Source organism: Dromaius novaehollandiae, chromosome 26, assembly GCF_036370855.1.
Source record: "Dromaius novaehollandiae isolate bDroNov1 chromosome 26, bDroNov1.hap1, whole genome shotgun sequence".
Classification (NCBI taxonomy): domain Eukaryota; kingdom Metazoa; phylum Chordata; class Aves; order Casuariiformes; family Dromaiidae; genus Dromaius; species Dromaius novaehollandiae.
The window spans coordinates 3858097-3870282 of NC_088123.1; the positions used below are offsets into that span (position 1 = coordinate 3858097).

General features: G+C 42.3%; 1 protein-coding gene across 6 annotated transcripts in view; it reads right to left on the reverse strand.

Moving 5' to 3' along the window:
• The window catches only part of SLC23A2 (solute carrier family 23 member 2), a 62745-nt gene that overhangs the window by 27318 nt on the left and 23241 nt on the right, over window positions 1-12186 (reverse strand). For 4 of the 6 annotated variants that reach the window (XM_064497735.1, XM_064497732.1, XM_064497733.1 and 1 more), the window contains 2 exons: window positions 4839-5125; window positions 4165-4263 (listed from right to left, as the gene is read on the reverse strand). In XM_064497735.1, coding sequence (XP_064353805.1) covers window positions 4165-4263; window positions 4839-4970 — 231 coding nt within the window. In that variant the 5' untranslated portion in view covers window positions 4971-5125. Of the gene's footprint in view, window positions 1-155; window positions 356-4164; window positions 4264-4838; window positions 5126-5730; window positions 6047-12186 lie in introns of those variants that run through there. The other 2 variants (XM_064497736.1, XM_064497737.1) reach the window with 2 other exon arrangements.

Here is a 12186-nt window from a genome sequence, read left to right on the forward strand (position 1 = left end):
TCAAAGGCCTGAGAGCAAAACACAATGCTCTAAAGACCTAATGCCAACAACAAAAGCAGGAGGAAGTATCAGATTTTATCATTTCAGCTTAACCACCAAAAAACCCCCTTATGTAACTACTGTTCTGACCTAATCCACACCACTGCTGAACTCACGTGAAGCAGCCTCACACAAAGGCTAGGAAGTTTGCCAGACTTATGATTTTGCCTTAAAGAGTCTTTATTTCTTCAAAATCACAACACATCCACAGATTAGTCCTAAGTAATCTCCATTTAGTTTATCATCTACAAGGTCGGCGAAACCAACTGACCCATGGCATTTCCCTTTCACTTCCAGCTTCTGTTGAGAAAACAAATGCAACCAAATTCAGGGAGCGTAAATTATCACACAGAGCTATGGAAAGATCGAGAGAAATATCGCCACGCTCACTGCAGCAGCCCCTTTTAAATGCTGCTAAAACACTGAATATTTTGCTCATCAGGATTGATTTAAATAAGGTATAGTTCCAAAAGAGCTCAAAAGAGAAATTACTCATTGCACAACCCATATGGCCAATCAGCAGCACTAATGTTGCATTTTGATTGATCGAAAAAAGAAAAGAAAAACCCCACCCTCACTGACATGACTAAAAAAAAATTCCAAACTTGGGTTTTACAGCTTCGCCTCATACAGCAGGGAGAGCGTTTAGCAGCAGTAAAACTGTACATTTATTGTCTCTAACTGGAATTTACTTAGGCTAAAACATGCACATCCTCATGTCCAGGCACGTATACATAAATCCAACGCCGGGCACAAGGTGGCTGACCCAGGAAGACAGACAGGAGGAGGGAGACGTGAGAGCTGACGTAGTCAGGGAGAAACGGCAGGACATTTACAGTCACGAGAGGCTTCTGCTAGGGACCTGTTCAGGAAAATAGAGATTCACCCGGAGAAGCTACTGTGATACTTTCCGTTGTTATAAAGCAGCTTTGTTTAGCTCCCCCTGAAGACTGTATGTATAGATATAAATAGATATAGATATAAATAGATGTGCGTAGGCACACGCACAGAAATATATATGAATACATCTACAAAATTGCCCTCCCCTCTATTTCAGTGCAATATAGGCACCACCTGAGAACTTGGCTCACCAGCAACACGGTTTGTCAATTCAACATTTCGACTAAAAAGTCATCATACACTCTCAGAAAGGCAGAGGTCATAAAGGAAGAGTAAAAACAGTTACAACATCTCCCTGCGAGGCAGAAGTAGAGAAATATCAGCTGCTGCATTTCCCTTACGACTCACGCCAGCGTCAGCTTGCCGAAGCCACCCAACTAGCAGCAGACGAAGCGGTACGAACCATGGAGAGCTCCCCACCGGGCTGGAGCGCGAGAAGAAGAAACCCCTCCCGCGGCACACCGTGCAACCTGCAATAACCCTCCCAAGGACCGACAGAAGCGGGATTTTCAAAGTTCACCATGTTTCAGTGCCTATCTAACAAAGGCTATAGCCTCCTCTTCGCTTAGAGATAAGAAAAGACAACCTGCGGCTGCTGGGAAAGACTCATCCAACAAGTCTTTGCATTTTTTAATTTGTGATCGCAGACAAATGTAGGCGTAAACGTAAAGAACCACAAAGTCAGCAGGCACAGGGCTTAGGGAAAAGTCAACGGGCCCACTAGTCCGAGGCACGTAGAAAGCTCTCTGGCCACAGATCAGCAACTGCTAACGCAAGCTTTCCCTTTGTAAAGGAGGTCTCCAGGTCTTCTAGCAAAAGAATTTCAAACTTTAAAGCACAAGTGATATAGCAAAGTCCTTCTTGCAGAGCGCCTGGATTGCAGCAACTGTTTAAAGCTTCGTTAAGTAGCGGACTAATGAGATTAGCATTGTTTGGGCCAATTTTACAGTTTCTGCTTAGAACTCAGTGTAGTGATGATACAGATCCACTTTGTATTTTAATCGCATGCGGCCGCAGGTATGCTCTTCATCTCTTTCTCAACTAATGAAACACACCATTCGGGTCAGCAGAAACACAGCTCTAGTCCTCATAACAGCAAGGCTGTAGGATAAAAAACATGCAGGATATTCCTCCTTCTTCCCAAAAGCCAGGCTTATTCTGATGTGGCAGAAGCAGCTTTCCACTTCATCAAACCTTTAGCAGATAAGTGCTAAAGGGAGCTGACTTAAAAGAGCCCAAGACCAAGCAGCAGAGAATCTAGCAGAGAACCACAAGGAACCAGTAAGAGGCCTTTAAAGAAATTAATCTGAATGTTGAAATTTGATATTTATTTGATTAAGCAATAAGCAGTGCACTACTGTTAATTTTGTAGAGATGCACCACTACAGTTATTTTTCAAGTGGGCAAATAGTTTATTGTTTGAGCTAACAAATATTGTGAGAGAATGGAAGCAAGAAGAATGCTCCAGCAATTAAGTACATTTCAGTTCTCTTTGTTACAGACTTCTATTCAAGGTCTTCCGCTTGCTTTTTCGGTGAACAATATCTTAAGAGGAATGGAAAGCCAAGAATAATCATGCTTCATGTACACGCTGTTATTTTAAGTGGAAAAAACAAGAGGTTTGGCTAGATTAGCAGAAATATGAGCCTCAAATACTATCTCAATACACAAGACTGCTAATTGCTAAAGCCTCTCCTTTCACTGTTCATTCATTTTAAGACACAGCAAAGGTTTAACTCAAGCAGATTTAGTTGATTAAAAGCTCACTGTCTTCTTAAGGCACACTATCATCCATCATTCACAGTTGTGATCACACAGAGCTAGTGAAAAGGAGAAAAACATATGTTTGGGGAAAAAAAAAAAACAGGCCATGAAGACATGCTCTAATGTCTAGAGATGGGTAATCTAAGTTGCACAATTTCATCCCAACAACTTTTGCTCAAGGCTTTTATCAGATTGTCTCTTTTTATGCTAGTCTGAGCATGACCCAGACTCAGCCATCAGGTACATCAGCAGGTCAACGGTTGCCAAAATTTGTCCATTAAAATATTAGCATTATCAAAATGGTAGTAGAGATGCATTCAAGACAAACCTCTACATATAGACCATCTGCAAGAAAGGGAGACACTAGATCAGACACACACTGCAGCGTTTCTAACGTTCTTCTGAAGCGTAACACTACAAGACCTCCATCAGAATTACCTGTTTGAGCTACAATTTAAATCTCAAATTCAGGAGTGAATTTTGAAGGCTCTGTGTTGGAAAACCTTAGCTACACCCTTTGATATCATCCCGGCCCTCGTGCAGCTTGAATGAAACAAAACAAAAACCCCCACACTCCTAGTTTCAAGTAAGAGCATCATTACATTTGTTTAATTGGTGCACTTGAAAAACTGTTGAACTGAGCCAATTTTGAGACAGTCGTTAACCTCACAGCTAATCAGTAATAAACACTGCAGAAACAAGTGCATTTCAGATGCACTGTAATCCTATTCCTTATTCTAAATAAAAGGTCACATTCACACCTTCTCTGTTTGCATGATTATTATTAAACCCGGCTGATGAACGATGGAATATTGAGAAAAAAGTTTCAATGTCAAAACCAAACCGGTCTCATTTTAGACCTCAACAGGATCTTTCTGAACAGCTAGGACACAAACATTGGTCTCCTATGAAAAAAATGTTCACGGGGTTTTTATCAACCACCTGAACTTCACTCACAAAGCTGTCAGAAAACAATAAGCAGCCCCCTGCTCGGAAAAAGGATTAGAAAATTAAGTACGTGATGTTAGAGCTTGGAAGAGACTGCTTGCACCAGGGAGAGACCCCTCTTCAGAAGGTGCTCAACACCACCAGTTTATTTGCCTAAAAACAAGAAAAGAGTTAACAACTGAAGAAGAGAACAGAAGAACCTTATTAGGGAAATAGTGTAAAAGGCCAGTTGAAATGAAGAAATACCAAAAATTGCTTGTTATGAACTCAGATGGCAGGTCAAAGTGCATAAACCACTCCTAATGTTTGCTGAGTCAGCCCCCAAGCTCTGTAATCACGTGTGCCACCAGAGGAGTCGTGAAGGCAGAACTGGCCAAAACCTGACGCGAGCCTGCAAGTCAGCACGTTTGATGAGAGAAAGTAAATCACACAGTCAAGTGGAACTAGCGTGAACAAATACTAATACTGAAAAAGCAAGAATTAGTTCTCACGTGGAAGGCAGCTACTACATACCTTTTCCGCTATGCCGTTTTCTGTAGTATAGATTGCCATCAACTCTGTGTCTTCCGTGTCCTGATCACCACTGGATGTTGCTCCACCATTTATCACGACCTGAAAAACAACAACAAAAACCCCATAAAATAGTAAAATAAACATGTTCTCTGCAATCATGCCTGAGGTCAAGTACAAGGGGGCGGGGGGAAGGGGGAAGGATGACATCTTAGACATTTGACATCACTGCCTAGGGAGACGCATGTTCTGCATGTCCAGCACTGCTTTAGAGCACACACTTGACATAATCATAGACCACGTAACTGGCCGCAGGTTTTCACACAGTTTTAGCTGACTTGTAGAAGTGACTTCCGATCCTTTCAGCAACTCAAATCTGAACATTTGTCCAGGCAACCAGGAACCTAAGAAATACGTTACTCTTGTTGTTTTAGTCCTGGGAACCAAAGGATGACAATCACTTCTGTAGAACCGGATAAACAAACAAAAATACACACACACACACACACACACACACACACACACCCACACCCCTTAAAAATGTTAGCAACTGACAGCAGAGAAGGTAACATAAACTACTTGGGTAGATAAAGATTTTGTACAACATGCCTAGAACTAAGCACTAGTCATTGATTTATATTAGGCTTGAGTACGCGTTTCTTGGATATGTTACTTACAGGCAGAGTGAAAAAGGTGGGATGTTTAGATTCATCCTCATATTTGCCTTCTGTTGAGCCTCCTGTCTCCACCGCTTTCGAAGTGGTATTCTTACCAATCCCCATCGTTTCCAGGATGTCAAGGACTTGCATACAGTACCCAGATGGATGCTTCTTGAGGTGACAGGCCAGGTACTAACAGGACTAGTTCTTACTTAAACCGCAGCACCTCCAGGAATTAGAAAAGCGCCGAGTAATCCAGCTGGAACATTAGGGTTTTCTTTAAGTATCGTCAGCATCAACGGCTCCTAGAATCAAAGAGACGATTTAAGTTTTTCATGATTATATAAGATGCATGGACAAAACACGCATGCCCTGCAAACTTTGTTCCCCTTCATGCTCAGCACTCGCCTACTTTTATCATTCCTTTTTATGATTTGATAATTAAGAGATTATCAGTTAAAGATAAAGCTGATGGTATTTTAAATTCTCTCAGGATTGGAATATTGCAATTATTCTCTCCTTCTTCTCTTGTGGTGTCAAATTATTACTAGCATATTAGAAATTCATATTTTGGTTCAATGTCATTGTAATTCCCATAGAGCTTTTTGAGAACAAAATAATCCTGTTGTTCAGCCGTGCAGGGATGCTCAACAGTTTGCTATTGTACATCCCTTGCAAATAATACTTACGCTTTGTCAGAGAATTAAAATTTATAGACCTATTCAGGAGTTTGCCTCTGCGTAACAAAACCCCTCCTTTTAATATAATTTAAATAAAAACTTTCCAAAAAGCTTGCACTACATTGACAGTGAAGCACGCCTCACGTTCAATGACCTTTTTCAAACAGACAGAAGCGCCTTCTGTTTGTACACCCTTAACCAAAATTATTCCATTTTCTTGAGGGACTTACAAAGTTATCTGCCCGATGATGCAGAAGCAACTGCTTCAGGATAAAGCTCAGCCTGTCTTTCAATTAGTACCGCTACTATTTTGGCACAGGAAGAGGAAAGATCATACAGCGTCCTGGTTCTCTTTTGTTTCCACCAGATGGGTCACTACGGCATAGTTTTCCCACATTCGCTCCTTAAAATAGATGTGCCAGTCCACAGCCATTCATGTTTTTGCCGTTTCCAAGACTGAGCAGCATGAATTAACAGATTTGAACACACACTTCCCACAGGACAGCAAAACAAACTCTGCAGCAAACTCAGCTTTGCAGCCTCTGGTTACTGGGGTCCCACACAGCTTCGGAAAAGAAAGTGCAGCTGTAAACAGCTGAGGATGAAACAAGCTAGAGCTACAGAAAAAAATACCCGACAGACCTGAAAAATGCTCTTTTTAAAATCACAGAGTGACATTCTCGGCAGAAACAAGAACATATTTAAGCAGCACTCTCTGAGCACTGGCGTGGCTTCAAAAGCAAGTTAATGACATGATCAACTAAATTACTGGAGGTTGAAATGCAGCTAACAGATACTCGGAAAACTCAATATGTAAATATTAGAAAACCAAAAAGTAGTTAAAAAGAAAAAAAACCCTTCCAAAACACTGTCCAGGAAAATGCCAGCAGCTCAAACATCTCCTGTAATTGCAAAAATAATTAAACTTGACAAAATTCCTTCTGCTAGGGGCAATTTAGGACTGTTTGAAAAATTACAGAGTACTAATATTTTAGAACCTCTTAATAGCTTTTAATTACCCATTTGCTAGAAAATTCTGGTTACTTGAGGTGAAAGAGATATTAATCTTTCAAAGTGATTTAACTTTTCAAGAGAGAAAAATATAGATACCTAAGAAATACTAGATGGGCACTGAAATGCCCTTGAAGCATTCCTAATTAAAGCAAAATGGGATGGAAAGTAGTACCTTCAAATAAGGATTTAATTAAGACCTGCTTTTGAAGTCAATGTTAAGACAGCATAATTAACCGTTTCTCGCTCAAACTTAAGACTAAAGCAGAGGACTAGTTCAAGTACTTACTATTATAAATACCTTTCTGAAAAAAGGGCATTTCCATTTTTACAATAACCACATCCTTCCACCTTGAAAATACAGATTTCTAGACATGGACAGCAGCTTTAAATTAGTTTGTCTGCTTCTGAGTTTGTGCACCGGGTGACCAAGGGCACCTCCTCAAAGCTTGATAGCGGCTTTAGTCCCAAACGGCCTGTGCCGGTCTGAGAAGTGACATGAAGGGGTCAGAGGGAGGAGGAAGAGACACCAGCTAAAGGTTTGCCTGGGGGGTGGTCTCCTTTCTTTGAGGGGTTTTGTCCATTTTTAGTGTAGAGACATGAAGGTTTTTTTCCCCAAGCACAAAAAAAGAAAAAAAGAAAAGAAAAAAAGGCATTTGAACAGGATTTGCCTTTTTGTTTTAATGTAGACATTTTAAGTCTCCAAGGAGAACAGTGATGGGCACGGGCTTAGCTTACTCTGGTAGCTTTATCATCTCAGATATGGAAAGAAAAAAGGGAAAAGTCTGAATCTCACATCGCAAACAAATGCAGCCATGCCAGTAAAACACTAGCGTAAGAGTCACACCAGCCGGAAATCTGTCGTTTTGGAGATCTAGCTTAAGGCATTCTGGCAAGACAAGCTTCTTAGTTAGCATTAACTAGCATCTCCACCAATGCCCAGGAAACAAGAGCGTATAATCTTATTTTCCTTTGCACTGCAAGACACTACTGCTGTCTTCTCAAGTAAGATGCAGTAATTCCTTGTGAATCGTTCTTGCGAAATATGCCACAAAAGCACATAAATAAAGTGCAACTTGTATTAATTCTTTACAGCAGAAGCACAATAGCCAGAACAAAATTGTTTTGATCTCCAAGACGAAGGTTCCCAAATGGCAGCATCCAAATTAACAGGCGAAAATAGCCTGATCTGCTACGGTGCGTGTGTGCGCACACATACACGTACACATGCTTATACGTACACACATTGGGGGGTGTCCAAGGAAGACAAGGATAGTGTCCAAACCATACTTTCGGTTACTTCTACTCAGCAATGAAACCTGCCCTTAATGGCACAGATGTTAACCACAAATTTTCAAAATAGTTTTATCCTACAATCAGCAGATTTTCAAAATAGTTTTATTCCACAATCAGAACCATCAAACTGAAGCAGAAGCCTTTAGGGAGCAGATCAGGTTACCCAAAAGGGTATCGTTCTTCTTTATCAGACCTTCTATCCCACCGACCGACAAGAGCTAAACAGGACGACTCAGACGTTTTATAACCATCCATAACAATCCTAACTTTACATCAGAAGCCAAAAAGCAATGTAGCAAGAGATAAAACTCCTCCGACATTAGGTAAGTACACGCAGTACACTGAATTATCTGCCACCTTGGATCAAATGGAAATGCGAGAAATGAAATTACAACCAGTGTACTGATTAACACTTCTCACTGTACCCAATTACCTTTGATACCTATACGTGATTAACTCGGGCGGGCTAGAAGCTGACGTGGGTTCGCAAAGGTTTAGATAAAGCTGGTATTCAGCCAGATAGCCTACTGAATGGGCATGTCCACACACAAGTTCACAGAAGGCAACAGCTACTCGCCGATCCTCAGAAACCGGGGAAAGGTCACTGGGCGTCTTCGACCCACTTTCCCCAGGATTTCGTCCCATCAGGGAGAGGACGCAAAGCAACAGGAAGGTTTGTCAACATCCAGAGCTTGGTAAAGCAAAGGCTGGGGAAAACCAAAGCAACCTGACCTCCAGCCTGCAACGTGCTCGGGGCAAGAGGGGTTGGGTGGTTGGTGGTGTTGTTGCTTGTTTGTTTGCTTTGCAGCCATGAGAAGTGTCATTAACTTGTCAGGTGCTGTCAGACTGGCAGCTACAGGACTGAGAAGCAATGCTAGGTTCGGGATATATTGTTAATACTATAATGCTCATCTCCTGACATTTTCAGCGAGCAGACCTAGAGATTAACCCTTTGGAAGAAGCTTAGCTGGACCTCAAGGCCCCCATGATCGTCTCAACTGCCTTCCTGAACAGAAAGGACGTTTCCAGTTTGAAAGCACTTCAGTATGAAACGCTAAATTCATTCCATTTCCAGCTTTATCACGATGACTTTCAACCCTAAAAACTACTGTTTTTACAAAGTGCTAGCATGATGCAATTTTTTTTGGCCCAGAAACGTTCAGAGTATTTCCTTATTTGATAAATTCAAAACAAAATCTTCCTAAAGCCATGAGGGTCTTGACCAATTTCAACTCGATCTAGCCTGAGAACCACCAAATTTCTATCAACTTAGCCTGATATTTTAAGCTTTCCATGTCGGTGGGCACAGCTGCTTTGAGAGGACAGGGGAGCTGACCCAGCAGAAAGCACAGCAGACAAACACTAGCAACAGGCCCAAAGTCTGAACAGAACTGAAGCGGCACTGAATCCGTGCTTGGCACGATGGGGCCATCGCATTTAAGAACCAGTACCCGATGCCCGAAAACCACAGCCACAGAGAGAAGCCACTGCAGAATCACAGCCTTTCACTGCTCTGCAAAGCAGCGGAGCAGTCAGCAAAGACCGTGAAAAGGAGAAATGGAAATCACCTACTTTATAATTGTGGCTTGCTGTCTTCATTTCCCTCAAACACTAAATTCTGCTGGGGCAAGTCTAGGACACAAGTAAACTCTGACTGGTGAAAGAGTTCAAAGGAGAATCCTAGCTAGTCTGAAAAGCATGCATATGCCCTCCTTGGCTGGGAGGGTCGCAGACCTATTTGCATTCCTGCCTCTATATTCCTACTTCATTAACCTGATCTTGGAAATCTCGATGCTGTTGTCCGTCACATTTCTCAGCCTAGCAGAAGCATCAAAATGGAATTAACCGGTTAATCAATAACTGTGGTCCTCTTCTCTGCACCTCCACCGGGGAAACGAAGCAACTAACCTGCAGTTGGTGGCCCTACACTGCTGCGCAAGGGAAGTTTTTGCAGGGGGAAGGACAACACTGGTGATTATAAAAGAAACTGGTGCCGGAACAGCAAATTCTTCGGAGCTCACGGATGGAAAAGCTCCCAGGAGCACTCCATGCAGGCATGCCACGTGGTGAGCACGTCACGCAGACCAGAGCAGAGAGCAAGCGGGATCCGGCGTAGGACCTTCTTGGCTTTTACAGATGGCTGACGAGCCAAGAGAGTTCTGTCTGCAGCATACGCTAAGGAGATTAGAATCAAATTAAGGTGATAGCTTAATTACAAACTCCAATTTATTATTTTTAATTAGCTGTCAGGCTTATGCGAATATCAACTGGCTTCTCCCGCAAGCAGAGATGACGCTCAGCCAGAAGTTGTCCAACCTTACAACCAAGGTTAACTTCACCTAAATTGCAAATAAATTCAAAACACTTAAGGAAAATAACCTGAATTTCAATACATCTGAACTTCGACCAACTCCAATGGCAGTTAAGTATTTGGCACCTCTGAAAAATAAGCACACTGTGTGACTAAATACAAAGCAAGACATGCTGCAAGTCTGAGAACATATTATTGCCAATAGACACCAGACAGAGACGTGGAAAGGAACTCTGACTCTCCACACTTCGGGATATTTTATTGTCAAAACACATCCCGTTTGGAAACGGAGAGGAACATACCACCGGTTTTAAAAGCCTCCTCTTTTCACCACATCAGTGCCCGATTCTATGAGTGCTGCAGAGCTGTTTCCGAAAACGCTGTGGACCACAAGTCAAGATAAATTGTCAGTTCCTGTAGCGGCAGACAGCTATGAAAACGTTGAGCCAGTAATAAATGCACTGCATTTACATTGTTTAGTTAAAAAAAAAAAAAAAGTGCATTTAGGCCAAGTTGTTTAATATTACTCTTCAGCAAGGAGGACACAAAGAGAGAGGCTGGGTCCTGCGGCACAGAGCCGCACGCAGTTTGGTTGCCAGCCGGCGTTCACCGGGAGACGGGGAGGAGGGGGACAGGCAGACACGCAGCTGGGAGCAGCAGGAATGTATCCCGGGAGATGCAGATTGCCCCAGAAGGCGGCAGGACGGATGCCAAGAGATCGGGGAAGTTCTGAAAGAAATGCCTTCACTGCAAGCCGGCAGACTGATTAGGGGAACAGGAGCGCTTTTAAACTTTCAAGACTGGCAAAGGGGACAATTACGGAATTTTGTGGAGGCTCCAATTAGACAAGTTTACTTACAGGGTGCAGCTATCCCTGGCCAGACAAATGATTAAACACCAAAGCAAGGCAATTCCCTGTTAATTATGGAACAGCAGCTTTATCCAGATGGTTATTGGCTCTAGTTAAGCCAGTCGCACAAAATTTCTGCTCTGATTTTGTCCCATTAAAGTATTAAGAAACAAAGACTCCTCTTCCTGTTATTAAACGCACCTGGCTTTCCACACATTAAATCAGAGCCACAGGCGTTGCGATTTGCATTTATACTCGTCATCGCCTTCGCAAGTCCTGAGTTATCCCAAATTTCATACCAGAAGATCCTCAGAGCAAGTCTCCCTGTCGTTTTGTCAGCCTGCCTGCCGTAGCCATTTACACCCCCTATTTAACAAGATAAACACATTGAGCCTGAGAAATTCAAGTTGTTAAAATGAAGCAGCGCTTTATCAAAGGGGTTGGAAAAAAATATTCATGACCAAATTACAAGAGATCAAAAGGAAACACTTAGTATCTATTTGGCTACTCAAAATGGTCCAGAAAGTTGTTTGATGTTTTCCTACAAAGCAAGAAGGTCCTCCTCTTCCTCTCCTCTTTCCAAAGGATTCATCAACATGTAACTCACCAGCAAGGCTAATAAAGCCCAACAAGTACTAAACACGATGCAGTCAAAATACTGTCTACAGACCCACAACCGCAAGTTCAGTTGCCTCAGAGCGCTGGCCATGGGAATTACATCCCGAGATTGGCACTTGGATACAGCTCCTCGGAGGTCCCTGCGCACAAACCGTTCCAGATACGTAGGTGTGCCTGAAGGGCATTTCTTCAGCCTTGCAAGGGTTTTTGACTGTCTCACAGACGCGGAAAAAGCTGCGTAGCATCTGCTCTTCACTTCTGTTGCTACATGTAAAAACTATCTTCATGCTTCAGTTGCTTTTCCTTGGGCTATTTTGTTACTGAGCCTCTTCCTTCAGAAAAATATGCATGATTAGTCTCTACCACACACTCCTGGCATCCACAATTCCTCTCCATTAAAGGAAAGGGCACTACAAAGGTATTGTATCTTTAAATGCTACTGATGATCCCTCCCTGCAGCCCTGATGGAGAGCAATTAGATCCACATGTATAAAAGACGCGTATTTCAAATTCCTAACACAACACTAAAAAAAAAGCATCATTCCCCTTTACTTGTGTTAGAAGAGGACAAAATACCACTAATTATGCCAAAGCTTTCTA